General features: G+C 51.9%; 1 protein-coding gene across 1 annotated transcript in view; it reads right to left on the bottom strand.

The window, feature by feature from the left end:
• Window positions 1-18,428, bottom strand: part of Grik3 (glutamate ionotropic receptor kainate type subunit 3) — a 218,710-nt gene that overhangs the window by 1,801 nt on the left and 198,481 nt on the right. Inside the window, exons 12-15 of the mRNA XM_051171621.1 lie at window positions 16,418-16,536; window positions 13,872-14,089; window positions 3,008-3,230; window positions 2,307-2,557 (exon numbers count right to left, since the gene is read on the bottom strand). Of these exons, the coding sequence (XP_051027578.1) occupies window positions 2,307-2,557; window positions 3,008-3,230; window positions 13,872-14,089; window positions 16,418-16,536 (811 nt within the window). The remainder of the gene's footprint in view (window positions 1-2,306; window positions 2,558-3,007; window positions 3,231-13,871; window positions 14,090-16,417; window positions 16,537-18,428) is intronic.

Here is an 18,428-nt window from a genome sequence, read left to right as displayed (position 1 = left end):
AGGAGTCCAGCCTGAGTCTAAGGTGGGTACCCGGTGAACAGGTCCCATTAAGAGCTTTTGGAGCATGGCCCCTGCAGTTAGCCAGAGGGACAGCAGGGGCTGGGCATCCCCTCAGGACTATTGGAGGTGGCGCTGGACTTAAGACAGTGCACAGTGGGGCAGGCTGATGGCCCAATGCAGACAGCAAGGCTCTGGAGCCTCAGCCCTGGGACGGTGTATGCACAGGGGAGGAAGGCCTCTTGCTAGTGGTGACAAGCCTGCCCCGTCTTTCCTGCTCTATTTAGAACACCCATTTTTGCATTCTGTAGGTATTTCTTACAGACAAGGCTGCAGGCTGGGTGTTAGGCTCAGAGCAGTGGTGAAGCAGGTGAGGACTCTGGGATCAGGGGAGCTGTGGTCTAGCAACAGGAATGGGAGCAGACAAGAAGCAAATAAGTAAATCCTCCAGCCAGTCATGACTGTTATTAAAAGGCTAAAGCCATGGGGCTGGAGAGACTGCTCAGCAGCTAACAGCGCTGGCTGTTCTTCCAGAGGTCCTGTGAGCAATTCCCAGCACCCATCTGTCAGCTCACAGCTGTCTGTAACTGCAGTTCTAGGAGATCCAACACCTTCACACAGACATAAGCAGGCAAAACATCAATGTACACGAAACTAACTAACTAACACTAACTACTAAGAGGCTTAAGCCGTGATGTGGAAGAGAGGAGTGTAAGGCCTGGGGACTAGGAAAGGCTGTTTAAGGAGGTGACATTGGTTAAAATCTACATGGCCAGATGAAGCCAAGAATATGGTCTGCTTCAGGCAGTGCCCTCCAAGTAGGTGAAACAGCATGTGCAAAGGTCCTGAGGCAGAAACATGCTGAGTGTGTCATGGGCTCAGAAGGAGTCATGTGTGAGGGGGAAAGGGGAGGGAGGGGGATGGGAAAGAACCTACAAGACCGAATTCAGTTCGGTCTTTTCAGGGATTCCTAAAGACCTCGGCAGCTCTTCTTTCCCAATATATCATACTTTTTAGCCATTCCCCACTAGACATTCAGGTATTTCTCCCATGTTTTATGTTGTGGTTCACACTTAGGTAAACATCCCTGTGAATAAAACAACCCACATCCTTGACCGCCTTAGACAACTACTAGTCAACTGCACAGCCAATTTTAAAGACTGTTTCCTGTGGAGTGGTCTTCTGGGATTGTACCTTTTCAGGGCTCTCTAAGGCAGGGGCTGATTCACCCAGCCAGGGCTGTCGTTGTCCTGTGTCTCTCCTCTCTCTTTCTTTCTCTCTCTCTCTCTCTCTCTCTCTCTCTCTCCTCTCGATTGACTTAGCCTTGCTGGGTGTTAAACAACTCCAGTTCACTTTGATGGATCTATCAGGCGCTGATTGTAATGGGCCCTCCACATGTGACCCAGCGGCAGGCTCCTGTCAGCTACCCTGGGCCTGGATGCTTTTGAACTTCCACGGGGAGAGGCGATTCCATAGCCCAAAGGCTCTTGGCTCAGGTGCATGCTTAAATCACCCCGTGGGCCTTCTGCAAACTCTAGAGCTAGGCTCCACCATGGGCCAATTAAAGCAGAGTCTCTGGGAACGAGGCCAGGGTATTAGCACTTAAAAACTCCCTCTCCATGCTTCTAATTTGCCACGGGACCCAGGGCTCCTGCCCCGACCACGCTTGAATTAATCAGGCAGGGCACGGCTAGCTTTACTGTTTGCATACTTGGGCCGCCCCTCAGAACTTCGCTTTCTTAAACTTTTCATTATGGAAATTTCCCACTATATGCAAAAGTAGACTGTACAATATAATGAACCCTTGTGCCTCCGTCACCCAGCCTCGACAATTACCCTGGGGGTCTAGGAAGGGAGCTGACACGGTTTGAATTAAGTTTGAAACAGGGTACCGGCTGCCTTGTCGATGGCAGTGGAGAAACGTGGGGTGGGGGGGGCAGGAAGCACTGGAGGCTGGGAAGTCAGCCTGAGGGGGGGGGGCAGGCCAACATATCGAGAAAGGGGTAGACACTTAGGAGGCCAGGTGGATGGGAGGCATGGAGGCTTCCAGGTTAGGTAGAAGGAAAGACGCAGAGACTGAGGCATCAGTGTGGAGGCTGTGATATGGCTTGGGTTGCACACACTGGCTTGGGATGGAGTGGAGCAGGGATGATGGGAAAACATGCGCGGTGAGGACGGAGGAGAGCTGGCTGGGTCCTGGTGGATGGGATGCAGGAGGATGGCGAGATGAGACAGCCGGGGGACGACACCAGCTTAGTCTTGTCCTTGCCTTCCTTCCCTGTCCAACGCAGCCTCCTCCAGGGCCTCACCTGCTCCCGCTCCGCCGTCTTGCGGAGTTTGTATATAAACTCGCCCACTGCCACCAACACGGACAGGACTAAGCCGGCAGCCAGAACGATGAAGATGCCGCCGATCTTCTGGATGCCCAGGGCGCTGGCTTCCTTGTTCTCCTCCTCGGGGCACCCGCTGCCTCGCCACCACTTCTCCTTCATGATATGCAGCTTGTCCTCCTCCTGCAGCTGCAGGATGGCGATGGTGATTTTGTCCCGGTAGGGGGAGCCTGCGGAGGGGGAATGGGGGAGTCAGTGGGGGACCATTTACTAGAGCCAGCCTCCATGACTATGTGCCTCCATCTTAAAACAAGGACTCCTCTCACTAAGGCCCCCCTTCCGGATCCAGGTAAGGTATCTTAGTAGGGAGGCCTTACTCACTGGGTGTGGGGTCCTGTGGCCTCCCCGAGGAGGCCTTGAGTCACATGTGGGCTTCAACAGGGAGAGGGCAAGGGGAGGCTGTCTCACTTCTCACTGCTCAAGGTCATGGCTTTCCAAGCCAGGCTTGTGTCTCCATCCCTCTGCTCCTGGCTGAGGAGACACCACCTTCCCCTGTTCCACCGGGATGATCCCGGGGGACTGCGCATGCGTGAGAGGAAGGGTGGAGGGACTCGGGATGCTCTGGCCACACACCGCCCGCCGCCCCCCCCCCCCCCCGCTCGTGCCCCTCTCGCGCTCACCCATGGGCGTGCCAATGCCGTAGCCCTTGGAGTCGATGAGGCCGCCGATCTGGGTGAGGTTGCAGTTCCTTTGTGTGATGTACTCTATGGTGGTGGACTCCATGAGCAGAGCGTAGTCGGCCGTGAGCGTCCGCTGGATGCCTTCCTCGTTGCTCTTCACCAGCGCCGAGGGCTTGCTGCTCATGAAGGCCCACATCTTCTCAAAGGTAGAGATCTTGGATTTCTGCGTGGCCAGGGATGAGCATGGTTAAGCCAAAGTGACCAAGCCCCCTCCCGCCATGTTCCACGCTCTGTGTATACTCTGTAGAGTAGGGGAGCACCACCATCGAGTGGGTACAGAAACTGAGGTGCTAGCTGGGTGGTGGTGGCGCACCCCTTTAATCCCAGCACTAGGGAGGCAGAGGCAGGCGGATCCCTGAGTTCGAGGCCAGCCTGGTCTTACAGAGTGAGTTCCAGGACAGCCAAGGCTATGCAGAGAAACCCCTGTCTTGGGGGAAAGAAAGAAAGAAAGAAAGAAAGAAAGAAAGAAAGAAAGAAAGAAAGAAAGAAAGAAAGAAAGAAAGAAAGAAAGAAGAAAAAGAAAGAAAAGAGAGAAAACAAAAGAAAAAGAAACTGAGCTGTGCTGACCTGCACAGTGCACAGCTAGAAGGTGCTAAAGCCGAGGTTTAACTCTGGCCCACTTCCTGGTAACTGTGGGACTTCTTTGCCATAGCACAAGTAGCTTTTGGAATTAATTAATTAAAATTTGAGACAGGTTTGAGGCTGGCCCAGGCAGGCCTCAAACTCTGTATGTAGCTGAGGATGGCTTTAAACTTCCAATCCTCCTGCCTCTGCCACCTGTCAAGTGCTGGGATTAGAGGCATGTGCCACCATGTCTGGTTTATATGGTGCTGGGGACTGAACAGGGCTTCGTGTATAGGAGGCAGGCGCTCTGCTAACCTAGCTGCAGTCTCGACTCTAGGACTGACTTCTTCAAAATGAGTTTTCTCTAAAGTCTCTTAGGCAACGAACAAGCAGAGGCCTTGCTCTAAGGGCCTTATCTGTAGCTCACTGATTCCCTCACTGAAATCACAGCAAGTAGGTGTTATTAGTCCCATTGTGCAGATGGGGAAGCTGAGACACTGTTAAGTAATTCACCCAAGGCTATTCAGAGATGAAACGGCAGGCTTCAAAATCCAGACCCTCCAGACACAATCCATGTGCCTACCCACACAGCCGCATTGTATCCTAGCAACCACTAGGGGGCATAAATGAAGGCAAAGCTCAGTGGACTTTGACTCTCCACTTTCACTTGGGGCAAAGCTGCCCACTCCCTTTTGTGTACTCTGTGTCAGGAGAGGATTTAAGCTTGGTTCTGGTCTGTTCTCTGTACTGAGATGCAGTGGGAACGGCAGGCAGAGAGAAAGGTGAGGCTCCTGGGTGTCGTGGTCTACAGGTCCCTGTGACTGCTTCATGTCTGAGACCACAAGCAGGGTTGAGCAGCCTGGTGGGGTGGGCTGCTGTCTGCCCCAGGAAGATTCAGGGAGATCCTTGGGACCAGGCAAGAGGAGGGAGGGCTGTGCATGAGTGTCCCCTGCTGTCTGGATGTACGAGGTGCTCATGAGGCTCCCAGGGAACTTAGTGTACGCCAGCTGCCTGGTCCCAACAGAGACCAGCCCTACCCCTTTAGTTCCTCAGTCCCAGGGAAAGAGGTGGCTCTGAGAGCCCCATTGTATCGACTGTTTCTAAGTCTGGCTGTGGCTCTCTGTGATGTCAGCCTGTCTGATTGGCACTTAGCCCAGCTCTGGTGCACGTGACAACATGGGTGCACTCCCACAGGCTGGCACAGGCCTGGGGGGAAGGGCACGGAATGAGACCATGCCTGCCAGAAGGGGGCAGGGAGCCAGAGAGGAATGTGTACTTTCTTCTCTTTGGGTGCTTCTTGGCTCTGGCGAGGGACGGGCCCTGTGAAACTGGTCCACAGCAAGCTCCAGGGAAGGAGGCCATAGCCTAGATGCAGCAAGCAGGAGCCTCTGGACTCTACCTGGACAGAATCAACCGAGTGCCACAGGGCATGGAACCCTGGTGCAGCCACTCCCCTGCCTGCAAACTCACTTGCCTCAAAGCCAGTGCACAAAGGGCTCTGAGGCTCTGACTCTCTGCTCCAGCCAGCCGCTCTTGCTTGCAGCCATTCCCGATCTCGTCTGCTCCACCTCCATAGCCACTCTCCTCCTGCCACCTTCTAGCCTTCTTTCCACCTCAGCTCTTCCCCGAGTGCTCCCCCGCCAACGCCTCTTCCCTCAGAGATGATTCTGATCTTTTGGCTTTCCTGATGCTCCAGATGTTTCATTTTCCGGATAATTTCTGATATGTAGATTCTCCTCTTGGCCCCTCTTCCCGCTCTGCATCCTCCTTCCCTGGGCGCTGCACAGCTTCTAATGGTCCCCTTTTCCCCTGTTGGGTCTCCTCCTCCTGAGTGTGGGCTGGACCTCTTGTCTTGCTTTTGGATCGCTCATTGGAAGGGATGGAATGTCACCTTCGAGTGACAAGACTCGGTCTTCTTCTCTCTGTGCATTCCTCTGCTTTTCTCCCAGGTGGTGGCGGTGGCACGGTCACAGTATGAATTTCCTTAAAGGGAGATCCCCACAGCAAGGGACAAAGGACAGCATCTGTCCAAGGCTCAGTGAACAGCACTCCTCTTGCTCAGTCCAGTGACTTGAGAGGACCTGAGCGTGGGCACGTGCCATGGATTAGAGGCCATGCCTCAGAGTGACCGCAGCCTTGCCTGGCAGCTGGACCACAGCCCTCCAATGAGCCAGAGGACTCTCAAAGCTACACCGGGTTCCTGACCACAAGCCGCCAAGTAACAGATGTTGCTTTAAGACATGAAGTTCGGGGTAATTTGTTAAGCAGTAGATAACTAATACACTCTCACATGCGTGTTCCCAAGAGCTTCACTGTTCTTGATAGAGCTGCGTGTACAGATAATCACGCACTGCAGCTATTCCTGTAATCAAATCATCCAAATGCAACCCTCTCCACTTGGCCAGAAACACTGCTCCCCAGACTCGCTCGCGTCCTGCTCGCTCTGACCTAACTGCTCTTTTCCCTTCAAAAACTCGAGCTTCCTGGCTGCCTTACACGCCTGCCTCCTGCTTCCCAAATTGCTTTCTCCAGAGGTGGGAGCCAGGCTTGGATAAGGCGCCAAGACTCTCTTTTACCTCCGAGGACATCTACCTGTCTGCTCAGGTACTGTTCACTCATGCATGCCTCCAACAATCCATCCATGTCCCCACCCGTGTGTGCACACAGCCATCAGTCCAGCCACCTATCAGTCCGTCTGTCTACGCACTCCACTAGTCCACTCGTGCATTATCCACCCCTCTTTTTACTCTTCTTACTGGCCTTCTGATCATTTCCTCTATCCCACACCATCTAAATACTAGATATCAAGCTATTGGACTCCTCATCTGACCCGTCCCCTTCCCCTTCCCCATGTGGCCATTAGCCACCCACCCACTCTTTCTTCTCTCCTCTCACCCATCCTACCACTTACTCTCCCATGAAACTAGTCATCTACAGCTTCTTAGTCTTGCGGGGGGGGAGGGGGAAGAAAAGAAAAGAAAGAAAGACCAGTGAACCTGACCTATTCCTCATGCCTCAGAATATGATCAGAACACCGTTCTGCCTCAACTCCACCTTGCACTGACTACCCCGCTTTCCTCCTATCCAAGGCCTCTGCCCGATGCCACCAGAGAAGCTTGTTCTAGACCACAGTCTAAGGCATGGAATTCATGAGCCTGGAGGGTGCACTGAGGCAGTCAGGCTTCGAGGAAGACACTGGTAGGTAAAGGAACAAGGAAGGACAGAATGGAGCGTGGGCCAGCTAAGGTGGGAGCTGACACCAGGCAGAAGCCGGCTGTGGCATGTGTCCCAAGAATTCCACCTGCCAACTCCAGGCCTCCAAACTCACAGCTGCTCTTGGGTTGCTGCTACGTGGGCCTGCAACCTGCTGCCCTTGGATGTCCCCTGCTGTTCTTGACCCAGACTTTGGGCCCCACTGTCAATTACATCTGCGTACAGTCTCGGCCTGCTATGTTTTATCTTCAAACAGTTCCATGATTCTGGAGCACAACCCCCTTCCCTACCCCCCCCATATGTCTACCATAGAAAGAAGCAAATTTCTCCTCTCATCTCCGTGGGCCTTGTCACATCCGCTGGCTACATCTGAGCTGTAGTCCACCTCCTTGGGGAGTGGAGTCCCACGTACAGATGGCTCCAGAGTCATCTGCCTGTCCTGGCTCTGGTGGGAACCTTAATAAGGATTACTGCAGAGCCAGTCACCTAAATCAATTAATGGAATCCTTTGGAGCAGCCAACACAGGGCGATCTGCCAGGATGAAGATGCTTTTTTTTTTTTTTTTTTTTAAATCAGGAAAAATTGGCAAGAAAGGAACTTCCAGGCTCACGACTCTCCATTTCAGCCTCCTCAAAGAAGTGAATTGATTTTCCCCAACCGAAGACACTTAATCTTGAGAATTTAACATTTCTGTATAAGAGAATGTATATAGGGCCATATATGCATATATAAACACGCATCTATCAGCTTTGAGCGCAACTAAATCTCAGGGAATGTGTATAGAGAGGCAGTTGCAATGTGATTCCATGCGAGACTTCGGGTATTTTCCATTATGAAGAAGAGACCTTTTCCTAGATTAATTAGCTTGCCTATCCCAGGATGGGGAGTCTTTGGTCCCATCAGAACCATGTCCTGGAGCAGTTGATCACCTCTCCTGGTTTATTTTTGTGGCCACTAGGAGGCCGCCTCTCTGAGTGCCCTGCCTCTGCTCTTATAGTCCCAAGCGGGCCTGCAGCCTTTCCTTTGGAGGGACTACTCTAGAGATGAGGATTGTAGGTGGAGATGAGAGATCACAGAGGGGTCACCGCCACTGCATGGACCCTGGTGTCACACCAGCCTGTCTTGAATGCCAACTCTTTCTGTCACATCACACCTCTGAGCCTCACCTTCCATGTCTGTAAAATGGGGCCTTTAAGGGTGCCTACTGCACCTGGCTAACATTAAACTCGGGAACGAGCAGGCATGGGGCTGGGGTGGGGTTGGGGGTGAGGCAGTAATGAACATGAAAGCCGGACCCGAAGGCTCTATATGTGGCTGGCATCAGTATTGTTCCTTATGGCTCCTCAATTCTGCTTAAAGCCCAGTTTTCCCCATTTAGAAGAATATAATCTTCATAGTGCAGAGGACTTAAGAAAAATAAAGAGCCCAAACATATGGGGAAGGGACTGGGGAAGCGCTCAGTTGCTGAAGTGCTTGCCTTGCAAGCACAAGGCCCTGAATTTGATGCCCAGAGCCCACACTAAAAAAAAAAAAATCATGTATGGTGGCACATGGTTTATAATCCAGCACTAGGGAATCAGAGATAGGTGCATCTCTGGGGCTCACCGGTCCCAGCCTCACCTATTTGACAAGTTCCAGGCCAGTAAGAGATCCTATCTTAAAATGAGGAGGATGAAGGCTTAGGAAGAATATCTGAGGTGTGCCTCACACACATACACACAATATTCATGCACTTTCAGTCAAGTCTCTCTCTCTCTCTCTCTCTCTCTCTCTCTCTCTCTCTCTCTCTCTCTCACTCACACACACACACACACACACACACACACACACACACACACACAGGAAACTCAGTGCCACAAGGGCCAGGGCCAGCCCAGGAAATGGTTTGCAGCTGGCCAGGACTGGGAGCCGGAGCCAGAGCCAGCCATTGCCTTGGTACTCCAGGAGCTGCTCAGCAAGAGTGCCAGCATGGAGATACCAGATCGCTCACATTTTCAAGAGACTGGAGTTGTGACTGCTTCAAATGCAAAAGCCTCTAAATTTCAAAATGCTGACCAGCAGCTTAAAAAAATATTTCTGCATCAAAGCAAGCAAAGGATGGCCTGGAATCATGTCTATGGGTGGGCAGGCCTGTCCCTCCCTCCGGCTTGCGTTAGTAAATAGTAAGGCTACCCGGCGTCATGGGATGTCTCCTATAGAACAGAAATCCAGGATGTTATCACACCCAGTTCACAGACGGGAAATTTGAGGTCCAGGGCGGTCTTATGAAGCTTAGGACTTTTCAGTGACTTCCCTGCCATCCTTGAACCTTCTGCTTTCTTTCTGTGGGCTCCTTCTAGAATTCTCCTTTTTGTTTGGGAGTAGTCAGGGTTTCACAATGTAGTCCTTGCTGACCTGAACCTCTATGTAGAGCAGGCTAGCCCTGAACTCAATGAGATCTGCCTGCCTCTGCCTCCCCAGTGATGGAATCCTTCTGCGAGGTGACTCCCAGCTTCCTCTCTGTTCTCTTTCTGTGAAAAGGCATACAGTCATGATAAGAGGCACAAAGTCTACCACGAAGCTTAATAGGTCCCCTCCAGAGGACCAGGAGAAAGGACAATCTCCAGGTGTCAAGGGTGCCTTCTGCTTGAGTCACCTGCCTCAGGAGGGGACTTTGGGGTAAGCTATCCCCAGGCTCCTGATGAGCCCTGAAGATCTGGGGATCACTGAGTCCTCTAGTGACCTGTCGTAGGTAGAAACCGGATCTACTTTGTCCAGGTGAGCATCTCAGGGCTTGGAGCAGTGAAGTGACTTTCTCAGAGTCACCCATCAGAGACACCACTTAGGGACACATCCCGGTGTGTCCGATTTTAAAGCGTGGTGCTTAACTGTATCAGGCTGGACCACAGAGTCTTCTGCCTGGCCCCTCCCACCCTACTTCGGTTGCAATGTAGGTCTAGAGCTGGGAAAGGAAGGAGGGCAGCGGAAGGGAGGGAGGGGGCTGGAGATTAGCCCCCCAGCTTGGGGAATAACCCAGTGTTCGGCCACCACCTAGGGTAAACAGGACAGCCCCTCCAAGCCCCTTCCAGGTAAGATGCTGCAGTCGAGGCCGTGTACAGGGGAGGCCTCAGCCACGCACAGGGTTGAGGAGCCTGGCTTTTGAGGCTCCAGACTCCCATGCTTCCCCCCCCCCCAGCAGTCCCACTGTGCTGATCACCCAGTTCCACCACTCAAAGAGGCCACAATTCTTGCAGAATCACTTCCAATATTTCCTCCCTTCAGAGCGGGCCCAGCTTCCCTGCAAGAAGCTCGCCTCCCCCACAGCCTCCTTTACTTTTTTTTTTTTTTTTTTTTGCCTACATATGCCTACATACTTTGCCAAACCGTGCTTTCAAAGGCCTCCTTTTTCATCTCCTAATTAATTTTTTATCTTCCAAGACAGAGGGAGGACAACACAGGAGATGCTGTTGTGATGTCTGTGCTCTCTGACAATTCCCCCAGCAAGCCTCCTCACAGCCAAGGGGCAGCTGACTGAGCTCAAGGGGCCTGGGGCCCAAGAGCCTGATGTCCCATAACAGTTGCTTGTGCTCTTATGTTCTACTCTTAGCCATGGGAACTTGGTTCACTTATTTACTTTGGGGTGTGTCTTTATGCTTGTGTGTGTTCATACGTGCATATATACATGCTTATGGAAGCTACAGGCCAATATCTGATATATTTCTCATGTGCTCTTTATTTCTTGAGACAGGGTCTCTCACTGAACAGGAAGCTCTACTGATTCACCTAGACAGTCTGTGAGGTGCAGAGGTCCTCCTATGTCTGCCCTGACACCCGATGCTTGGTATCAGGTGGGTGCCAACACGCTGGCTTTTACATAGGTGCTGGGGATTTGAACTTCACGTTTGCATGGCAAGCTCTGTACTGCCTGAGCCATCTTCTTAGTCCCATGTGTACCGCCCAACCGAGAATACACTAACCACAGAAATAAAGTTAACTTGTTTTAAGCTTGGGATACATGGCGGCTGCCGCCTGCAGCATGCCTGTGCCCACCACTGCCTCCTGCATTGGCTCCTCATGGCTTCGCCACCCTTCAATTACATCTTTCCCACAGCACCTGATATTCGGCTTTACTAATCCTTTGTGCGACTACAGTGTGCCAAGACTCTGTTGGGCTTTGGACATGGCCTAGGCCACCGGCCCCATGGCTTTGTTCTCCCCCAAGGGAGAGAAACTAATTGAAAGGACAAAGAATATAGGCTTTACAGTCAGTGGTTCAAATCCCAGCTCTGCAACTTTAGCTGTGTGTGGTGAGGCAAGCAGTTAGCCTCTCTGAGCCTTGCTTCCACTGTGGGTAACATGAGAGGATAACAGTCAACTGTCTTTTAGGGTTTTTAGGAGGATAATGACATAGAAACAGGTAAAGTGTGGGCCCGTGCCTAAGACAACAAGTCTGGTTGCAGAGAAGGATTAATTGGTGTCAGGAGAATGTGGCAGCGGGGCTGCACCTGCCTGGGGCCCCTCTGTTGCTTCAGGCAAATGGGTCCTTGAGTTCCATAGTCCTGGCTGGGAAACAGTATCCCTACTCTGCCCTCCTCGCTGCAAGGGAGGAGGGTGAGGGTGCAGCGGCTGCTTGATGCTGAGGACTGAGGCTCAGTGGGGGAGCTGGGACTGGGCTCTGAGAAGGCAATCTGAGCATCTCTGCATGGAGGGAGGCGGGGCCGCCAATCAGCCAAGATGAGCCTGCACTGGGCTTATTTATGCCTCTTCCCTTTGATCGGGAGCCCTGCTTAGAGACAGGCTCATGCCTAATGCATGAGAATCTCTGGTAGTCAAAGGGCTGGGCTGTGGCCCGAGGACAGGGAGTGAGCGTGCACGTATGCGCGCATGTGCAAACACACACTCATGGGGACATTTAAGTAGATGACATTCTGTACACACACACACACACACACACACACACGCACACACACGCACACACGCACACGGGGGGGGGCAAACATTCATGTCTAAGTACAGATTTAAATGTGCACATACAGGCAGACTCTCATCATGTCACGTGCTCATGAGGAAAGTGCTCAAGTACATGTGCCAATTCTACACACAGTCATACATATGTGCACATACTGTCAGACTAGCACATGCTCATGAGGTTTCAACAAGTGCCTAATGTGACAACATTTTTATTTCCCCTTGATCTCAGTGCCCACTGTGCCCTCCCTGGCAGATGGTATAACCAGCTTCTGGTGGCTGTAGCCATGTGCAAAAGAAAGCCCATTATTTCCTCTGTTCTCTTCGGTAAGTAGCTGCTCCCAGCCTCAGGAGAGACACGGGGAGCTGGCAGAAAGTGCTAGGGCTCTAGCACCCATGGGATAAAGGCATTTTTCCACTCTCACTTCTTCCTTTATTTCCTCAGGCCCCGTTGGGGCTCAGTCCATTTCTTCAAGTCTCCAAAGAGGCAAGGACTCAGGCATGAAGAAGCAGAGCCCCAGAGTAAAGGGAAACACTCCAGGCTTCCAGACTGGCAGAGGGCAGCTGATTAATAAGCCAACGATGCACCCGCACAGTTCCCAAAGCCTGATGCTTCCAAGGGGTAATTAGAGGACCACTTCTCACAGCATCTCCAGTGGCACTGGGAACTTGTTAGAACTCCCTCTCCCTCTCCCTCTCTCTCCCCCCTCTCTTTCTCTCTCTCCCCTCCCTCCCCCTCTCTTTCTCCCTTCTCCCCACCCTCCCTTCTCTCTCTCTCTCCATCACCCCCACCCCCACATCAGAGACTCATGTGGCTCAGGCTGACCTCCCACACCCCATGTAGCTGAGGATGACCTTGAGCTTCCGATCTTCTTGCCCCCTAAGAGGTCAGATCACAGATGCACCATTATACCATTTTGTCCCCTGTGCTGGGATTGAACCCAGAGCTTTGTGCACGATAGACACTCTACCAACTAAGTTATATCCTTAGCCCAGGGGACCTAGATGTGTGTGTGTGTGTGTGTGTGTGTGTGTGTGTGTGTGTGTGTTTGGACACAGACACATGCCCTAAGCTGCCTGAGTCAGACACACACACACACACACACACACACACACACACACACACACACACACACGCAGGGTGGGGAGATGACCACTGCTCAATCCTTTCTGATGACCCAGGCCCCATGGCATTCAGACACACAGTCCCAACACCACTGGTTTAGCACCTAAGTTTTGGGGAGAAGCAGATGAGAATGGGGGTCTAGCTCCTCCAGATAGGAATCCTCCGATGAGCCACTGATCTTTCAGCAGTTCAGTTTCCACACATGGACTGGGGATAATTACAGTGCTAATCTCACAGGGTTTGAGGAGGCTAACAGAGGCCAAGCAAGGAGCAGAGTCTGGCCCACTGTGAGTGCTCAGGGCTGGAGCTACGGTTATTTGTCTAGAAGCACAAAGAACCTCTCATGTCTTGGGGTCCTCCAGAGTCCCTTGATCTCAACTAGTGATAGAAAGGGACAAGGGGGAAAGCAGGGGGAACTGAGCTAACCCTTTCAAAGCTGGAGAAGCAACAAAGTCACAGCTCCTGTGAAAGTGGTCGCCTGTGCAGCTGACAGAGACTTTCTCTGAAGACACTAGCATTCTAAGAGGAGAGGATGTGTCTTCTGCTCTTGGAATGGGCAACTCATCCACCCCAAGTCAGCCTATTGGAAATGGATGGACTGAGATCCCCAAGCCAAGAGCAAGGGACCAATGGTCCCGGGGCTGTCTGAGACTGGGCCATTTCTCTCTTCTCACCTTGTCCACTCTTTTCTGTCTACCTTTCTCCAGTGACTCACAGGCTTGTCCCAGAAATGGTCAGAACTTGAGGCCAATCTACACAGCGTGTCATCAAAACTCCCTAGAGTTTATGTGCTTCACCAGAAAGGGGCCGAGTCCTGTGGGTTCAGGACCCTGGATTCTGGGGAGGGAGAAAGGGAGGGAGGGAGGGAGGGAGAGGCAGAGCTCTCCTTTTCTACTTCGTAAAGGGTCCAGGAAGATGAATTCTGGGTGACGTGAGGAATAACAGACTCTAACCTTGAAGAAGGTCATGGTGGCCCCATCCTTGACAGCACCATACTCTATCTTGGTCTGCTTGGCCAGGTCATCAGCAGAGTCTATGGGTGACTCCATGCGCTCCACAGTCAGGAAGGCGGCCAGGTTGGCGGTGTAGGAGGAGATAATGATGAGTGTGAAGAACCACCAGATGCCGCCGATGATCCGAGTAGACAGAGCTTTGGGCATCAGTTCAGATCCTGGGAGGAGGAGGAAACGCTTTACAATGTGTAGACCAGGGATGCCTCAATCCCTGGGCCACGACTATACCGGATACGCCCGTTAGGTGCTGAGACCGTTTCATCAGACTAATTGACTACTGGCCCCATGGTCCCTCAGCATCACTGGAAATTCGACTGAAATGCAAGTTCTCGGATCATCACCTCAAGACCAACTGAGTCAAAAACTGAAGGGAGGGGAGGAGAGGGATAAGCAATGCACACGTGTACTCAGTCCTTCTTGTATGATCCAGGCTGGTATTTCATAATTTCTGTTCTCAAACACCGTACCACACCCTCCTACACACACCCACACATCCCACACACACCCACACATCCCACACACACACACACACATCCCACACCCACACCCACACATCCCACACACACACCCACACATCCCACACACACACATCCCACACACACACACATCCCCCCCACCCCCCCACACATCCCACACACACACCCACACATCCCCACCCCCGCACACACGCGTGTGCACCATTTCAAAGCTTCTTCAGCCTCTCTGATGCCTCAGGGTTGGAGCCTATGGGTTCCAGGAGAAAATCCTGTTCCCGATTCTCTGGGTGAGCTTAGGCCAGAAAATTCCCTTCCTCTGGACTCTGCAAAGGATGAAGACTTGTCCTTCCTCTGTCCCAGCCTCACAAAAATACTGCGATGCCGCAAGGATATAATTTGAAGGGAGATGCGTCAGAAATACAAGCGGTATACAAATATGAGATTGCTGCGAGGCACTTGGCAGGAGAAGAAAAATCAACATTTTTGGAAGCTCTTTGCTGAAATATATCACTCTTCCTCCCCGACCTTGGGTGCGGAGCACAATTCAGATGAAACCTTCTAACTGAAGTAATTAACTAGACGGCTTTCAAGAGATTTAAATAGCGAGCAACTCCTGAACTTTCTGGAATATTTGGACCTGCAATCTGAAAGTATTTGCTTTGATATGGATGACTTTTTTCTCTCTTTCTCTTTCAAAGAAGTCACTCAAGGGAGAGTTTTTCAAATACCTATTTTCCCCCCTCCTAATCAAAACCATGTGGGGAATGCTTTTGGGGGCCTGGACTTGGAGTAGCAGCAGGCAACAGCAAGGAAGTTATTACTGCACCAAGGGGGCTTCTAGGTCTTTCTCGACTGTCACTGAACAAAGATGATGGGCAAAGAAGCAAGGTGAGGATGCTTCAGGAACGCTTGTTAATAGCGGGGACAGATGGAGACACTTTCCATGAAAGCTGCATGTCACTTTCCAGCTGCTGGAGCCCACGGGTCAGGGATGGGACAGGCCTAGTTCCTCATCTGACACACTTAGAGCTCCAGTGGATGGATGTGTGATGGGCACTGAGGAGAATGCCTGCCCTCCCTCCATCCCTCCCTCCTTTCCCTCCCCATCTCTCTCTCTCTCTCTCCCTCCCTCCCTCCCCTTCTCTCTCTGTCTCCCACATCCCTCCCTCGCACCCTCTCTCCCTCCCTCTCTTACCTCATTCACCTAGCAAGGTCTTGAGGCTTCACACAGGAGGGTGAAGGACAAGGGCCTAGCAGTCAGAGGAGCCACTGTACTTCCCATTGGGCCATCAGGTTTAGCAGCAAGTGCCTTTACCCAGTGAATTTTCTTGCTGCACCCTCCCCCCACCCCAGCCCCTGGTCTTGAACTCACATTCCTCCTTCAGTCCCAGTTACCCACATGCTGGAATTACAGATTCGAGCGACCGTGCACGTGGCTGCTTCCTAGACATTTTAAGCATCTTCAGACATTCCTAAAGGGCTGAACCCACGCTCAGGGCCAGTCATCTTGGGACCAAGAAAATCTTCCTTCCTGGATACTGTCTCTGATGTGCTAGGGCAGAAGGGCCAGCCTCGGTCAACCTCACCTAGCCTGGCCCTAACAATGTCTTGGAGTTCTCATGGCCTGCTCAGCCATAGCCCCCTCACAGCACTGCTCTGCACCTCCTGCCGAGCCTCTCTGCTTCTATGGTCCCCACCCACAGTTTGCTTTGGTCAGCTTTGTTCTGCCGTGGAGAAATGACTAGTCAGTCCAGCAGGCAGCATCTTCTCGTCCATAACAGTCGTAGAAGGTCCTGGGGATGTGTCTCACATGCCACCAGTTGGGGTGGCTGACTACTTCAAATCCTGGGCTGGCTCTGTGTCCCCAACCTTGCGATAGCTTAAGGCAGCTTAACCATGTCTGAGGCTGCCTCCTGAGGGCAGCTGGCGCTAGAGAGGGATGAGGAGGTCCGGGTGGCGGGGGCGGGGGTGGGGTGGGGGGTGGGGGAGAGCGGACACACACACACACACCTTGTTGCATCAGGGAGCCCATTCCAAACCAGAAGCTGTTGAGCAGCGTGAAGTTATTCTCCACCACCTCAGAGCCGGGGTTGCAGGGGTGAGCGTCATGCCACTCATAAGGGCTGAACCTGGCAGGGCAGAGGGAAGCAGTGAGGTTAAGCTGCAGGGGACTGCCAGTTAGCAACAAACACCAGTACAGAGACCCAGCCACTCCAGAGTCCCTTTCCTCATTGTCCGGCTGCAGTGACAGGCAAGGGCCAGTTGGGACCGGGTTCCTTCCTGTCCTTCACTTTACTTCTAGTGCCCTTTCCTGGTTATAAAGTAATTCCGAATCTCCTCTCTTGACATTAAGAGTGTGTGCGCCCTCCTACCTTGGGAAGCGGTAAGTCATTATCCGTCTAGGAAAAACCACTCATACAGGAGCATAAAGCGAAGTCCTCAAGGGTGTCTATCGAAGTGTTGTTTGCAATAGAAAAGAAAAAAACCCCGAAAATAACCTAAATGTCCTTCAGTAGAGGAATGATTAAATAAGCCATGCCACAGCCACACCAGAACATCACACAGTTGTTAGAGAGGACAACAGCATGCATCTAGATATCCCTAGGCAGGGACAGATCTTCACCACAGACTACCTGATGAAAAGAAAGTGATCAAAAAAACAAAAACAATACATCGCATTTCTATAGATCACCTAACAGAGCCATACAGCTTGCTCTATAGGGAAACGTGTATGTGAATGCAAACTAAGGAGTCTAGAAGTTTCCATCTATAAAAATATTGGTGTGTGCCTCTGTGGGAGGAGGGTAAGAAGGGCAACAGGGATTTCAGCCAAACCTATTGCTTTATTTGTATTACATGATTTCTTTTGAAAATGACAACGTGCGTTTGAATTTCTTGTATAATAAGAAAGGTGAAAAAAGGAAGAGATATCTATTGTCAAATATTCAAATAGTATATGGGAATATGACGAGAAAAAGTAATTGCTCCAGAATCCCCCCACAGAGAGAGAGCAATGTGGGATTTAATTCCAGGTTTTTGTGTTTGAGTATATGAACATAAGCCAGGCAGAAAAGGGTTGCTTGAAGCCCCAACCCCACAGCAACCCCTTCTGAAGAAGAGGATTCCCAATTGAGGGAAGGAATCCTGCCTTACTGACTGGAGTTCTGCTTACAAATGAGTCAGTGTGAAGATGCAGAGAGATGCAGAGATGGAGAGCCTGAGAAGCTCCTGGGTTGGGTAGCTGTCTGTGTGTACTGAGGGATGAGATGGGGTAGGATGCAGGAGGCAAAGAGCAGACAGGTCCAGAGCATCCTGTTTCCCATTTCAGTGTGAAACCCTTTACAGTAACTTGTATCACGCCCTTTCCAGCTCCCTTCTCAAAGCGGGCATATTGTCCCCCACTTCTCACAGGGCTCAGGTGAGGACAGCTCCATTCTCAGTAAGAAGGATGGCCCCTCGGACGGGACTTTTCCCTGAGAGGCTTCAAATGGAGCTGAGGATTGTCAAAGGGGACAAGCAGGAACTGGTTGGAGGGTCTAAAACCCCCAAGGAAGAGGCTGAGGCTGTGGGGGGGAGGGGTGCGAGGGGACCGGATTGAGATACATTTGGGGGAGGGAATGTAAGAGAAAAACCTTTGGAGATCAGGATGCCCAGAATGGTTGCTGTTTGCAGTCTGTGACAGGCCCTAAGGTGTCCGGAGGGCAGAGCCTGGTGGGTGTTTGTGTTGTAGGTAGGAGAGTCCCTACTGCAGGCCCAGAATCTATCAGACTTAGGGGTGCTGGGTACACAGTGCCTCCCCACTGAGGCCACACAGATCGGAACCCAGTTCAAGTCCATTTTAGCATGTTAGACAATCAATGGACTTCAACAGGCAGAAGCCAGAGGCCACTGGAGACACAGAGTGGAGGGAGTAGCAGACACCCTAAGGAGGCACGGCCCTGGGAGACCTGCTTAGCTATAAAAGAGCTAAGGCAGCAATCTTATAAGATCCATGGAGCCTCTGCCTCCAGCTTCCAGGTAG

The sequence above is a fragment of the Acomys russatus genome, chromosome 29 (genome assembly GCF_903995435.1).
Source record: "Acomys russatus chromosome 29, mAcoRus1.1, whole genome shotgun sequence".
In the NCBI taxonomy this organism is placed as follows: domain Eukaryota; kingdom Metazoa; phylum Chordata; class Mammalia; order Rodentia; family Muridae; genus Acomys; species Acomys russatus.
The sequence above is the reverse complement of the archived record's forward strand: the minus strand, read 5'-3'. Positions and strand labels throughout refer to the sequence as shown.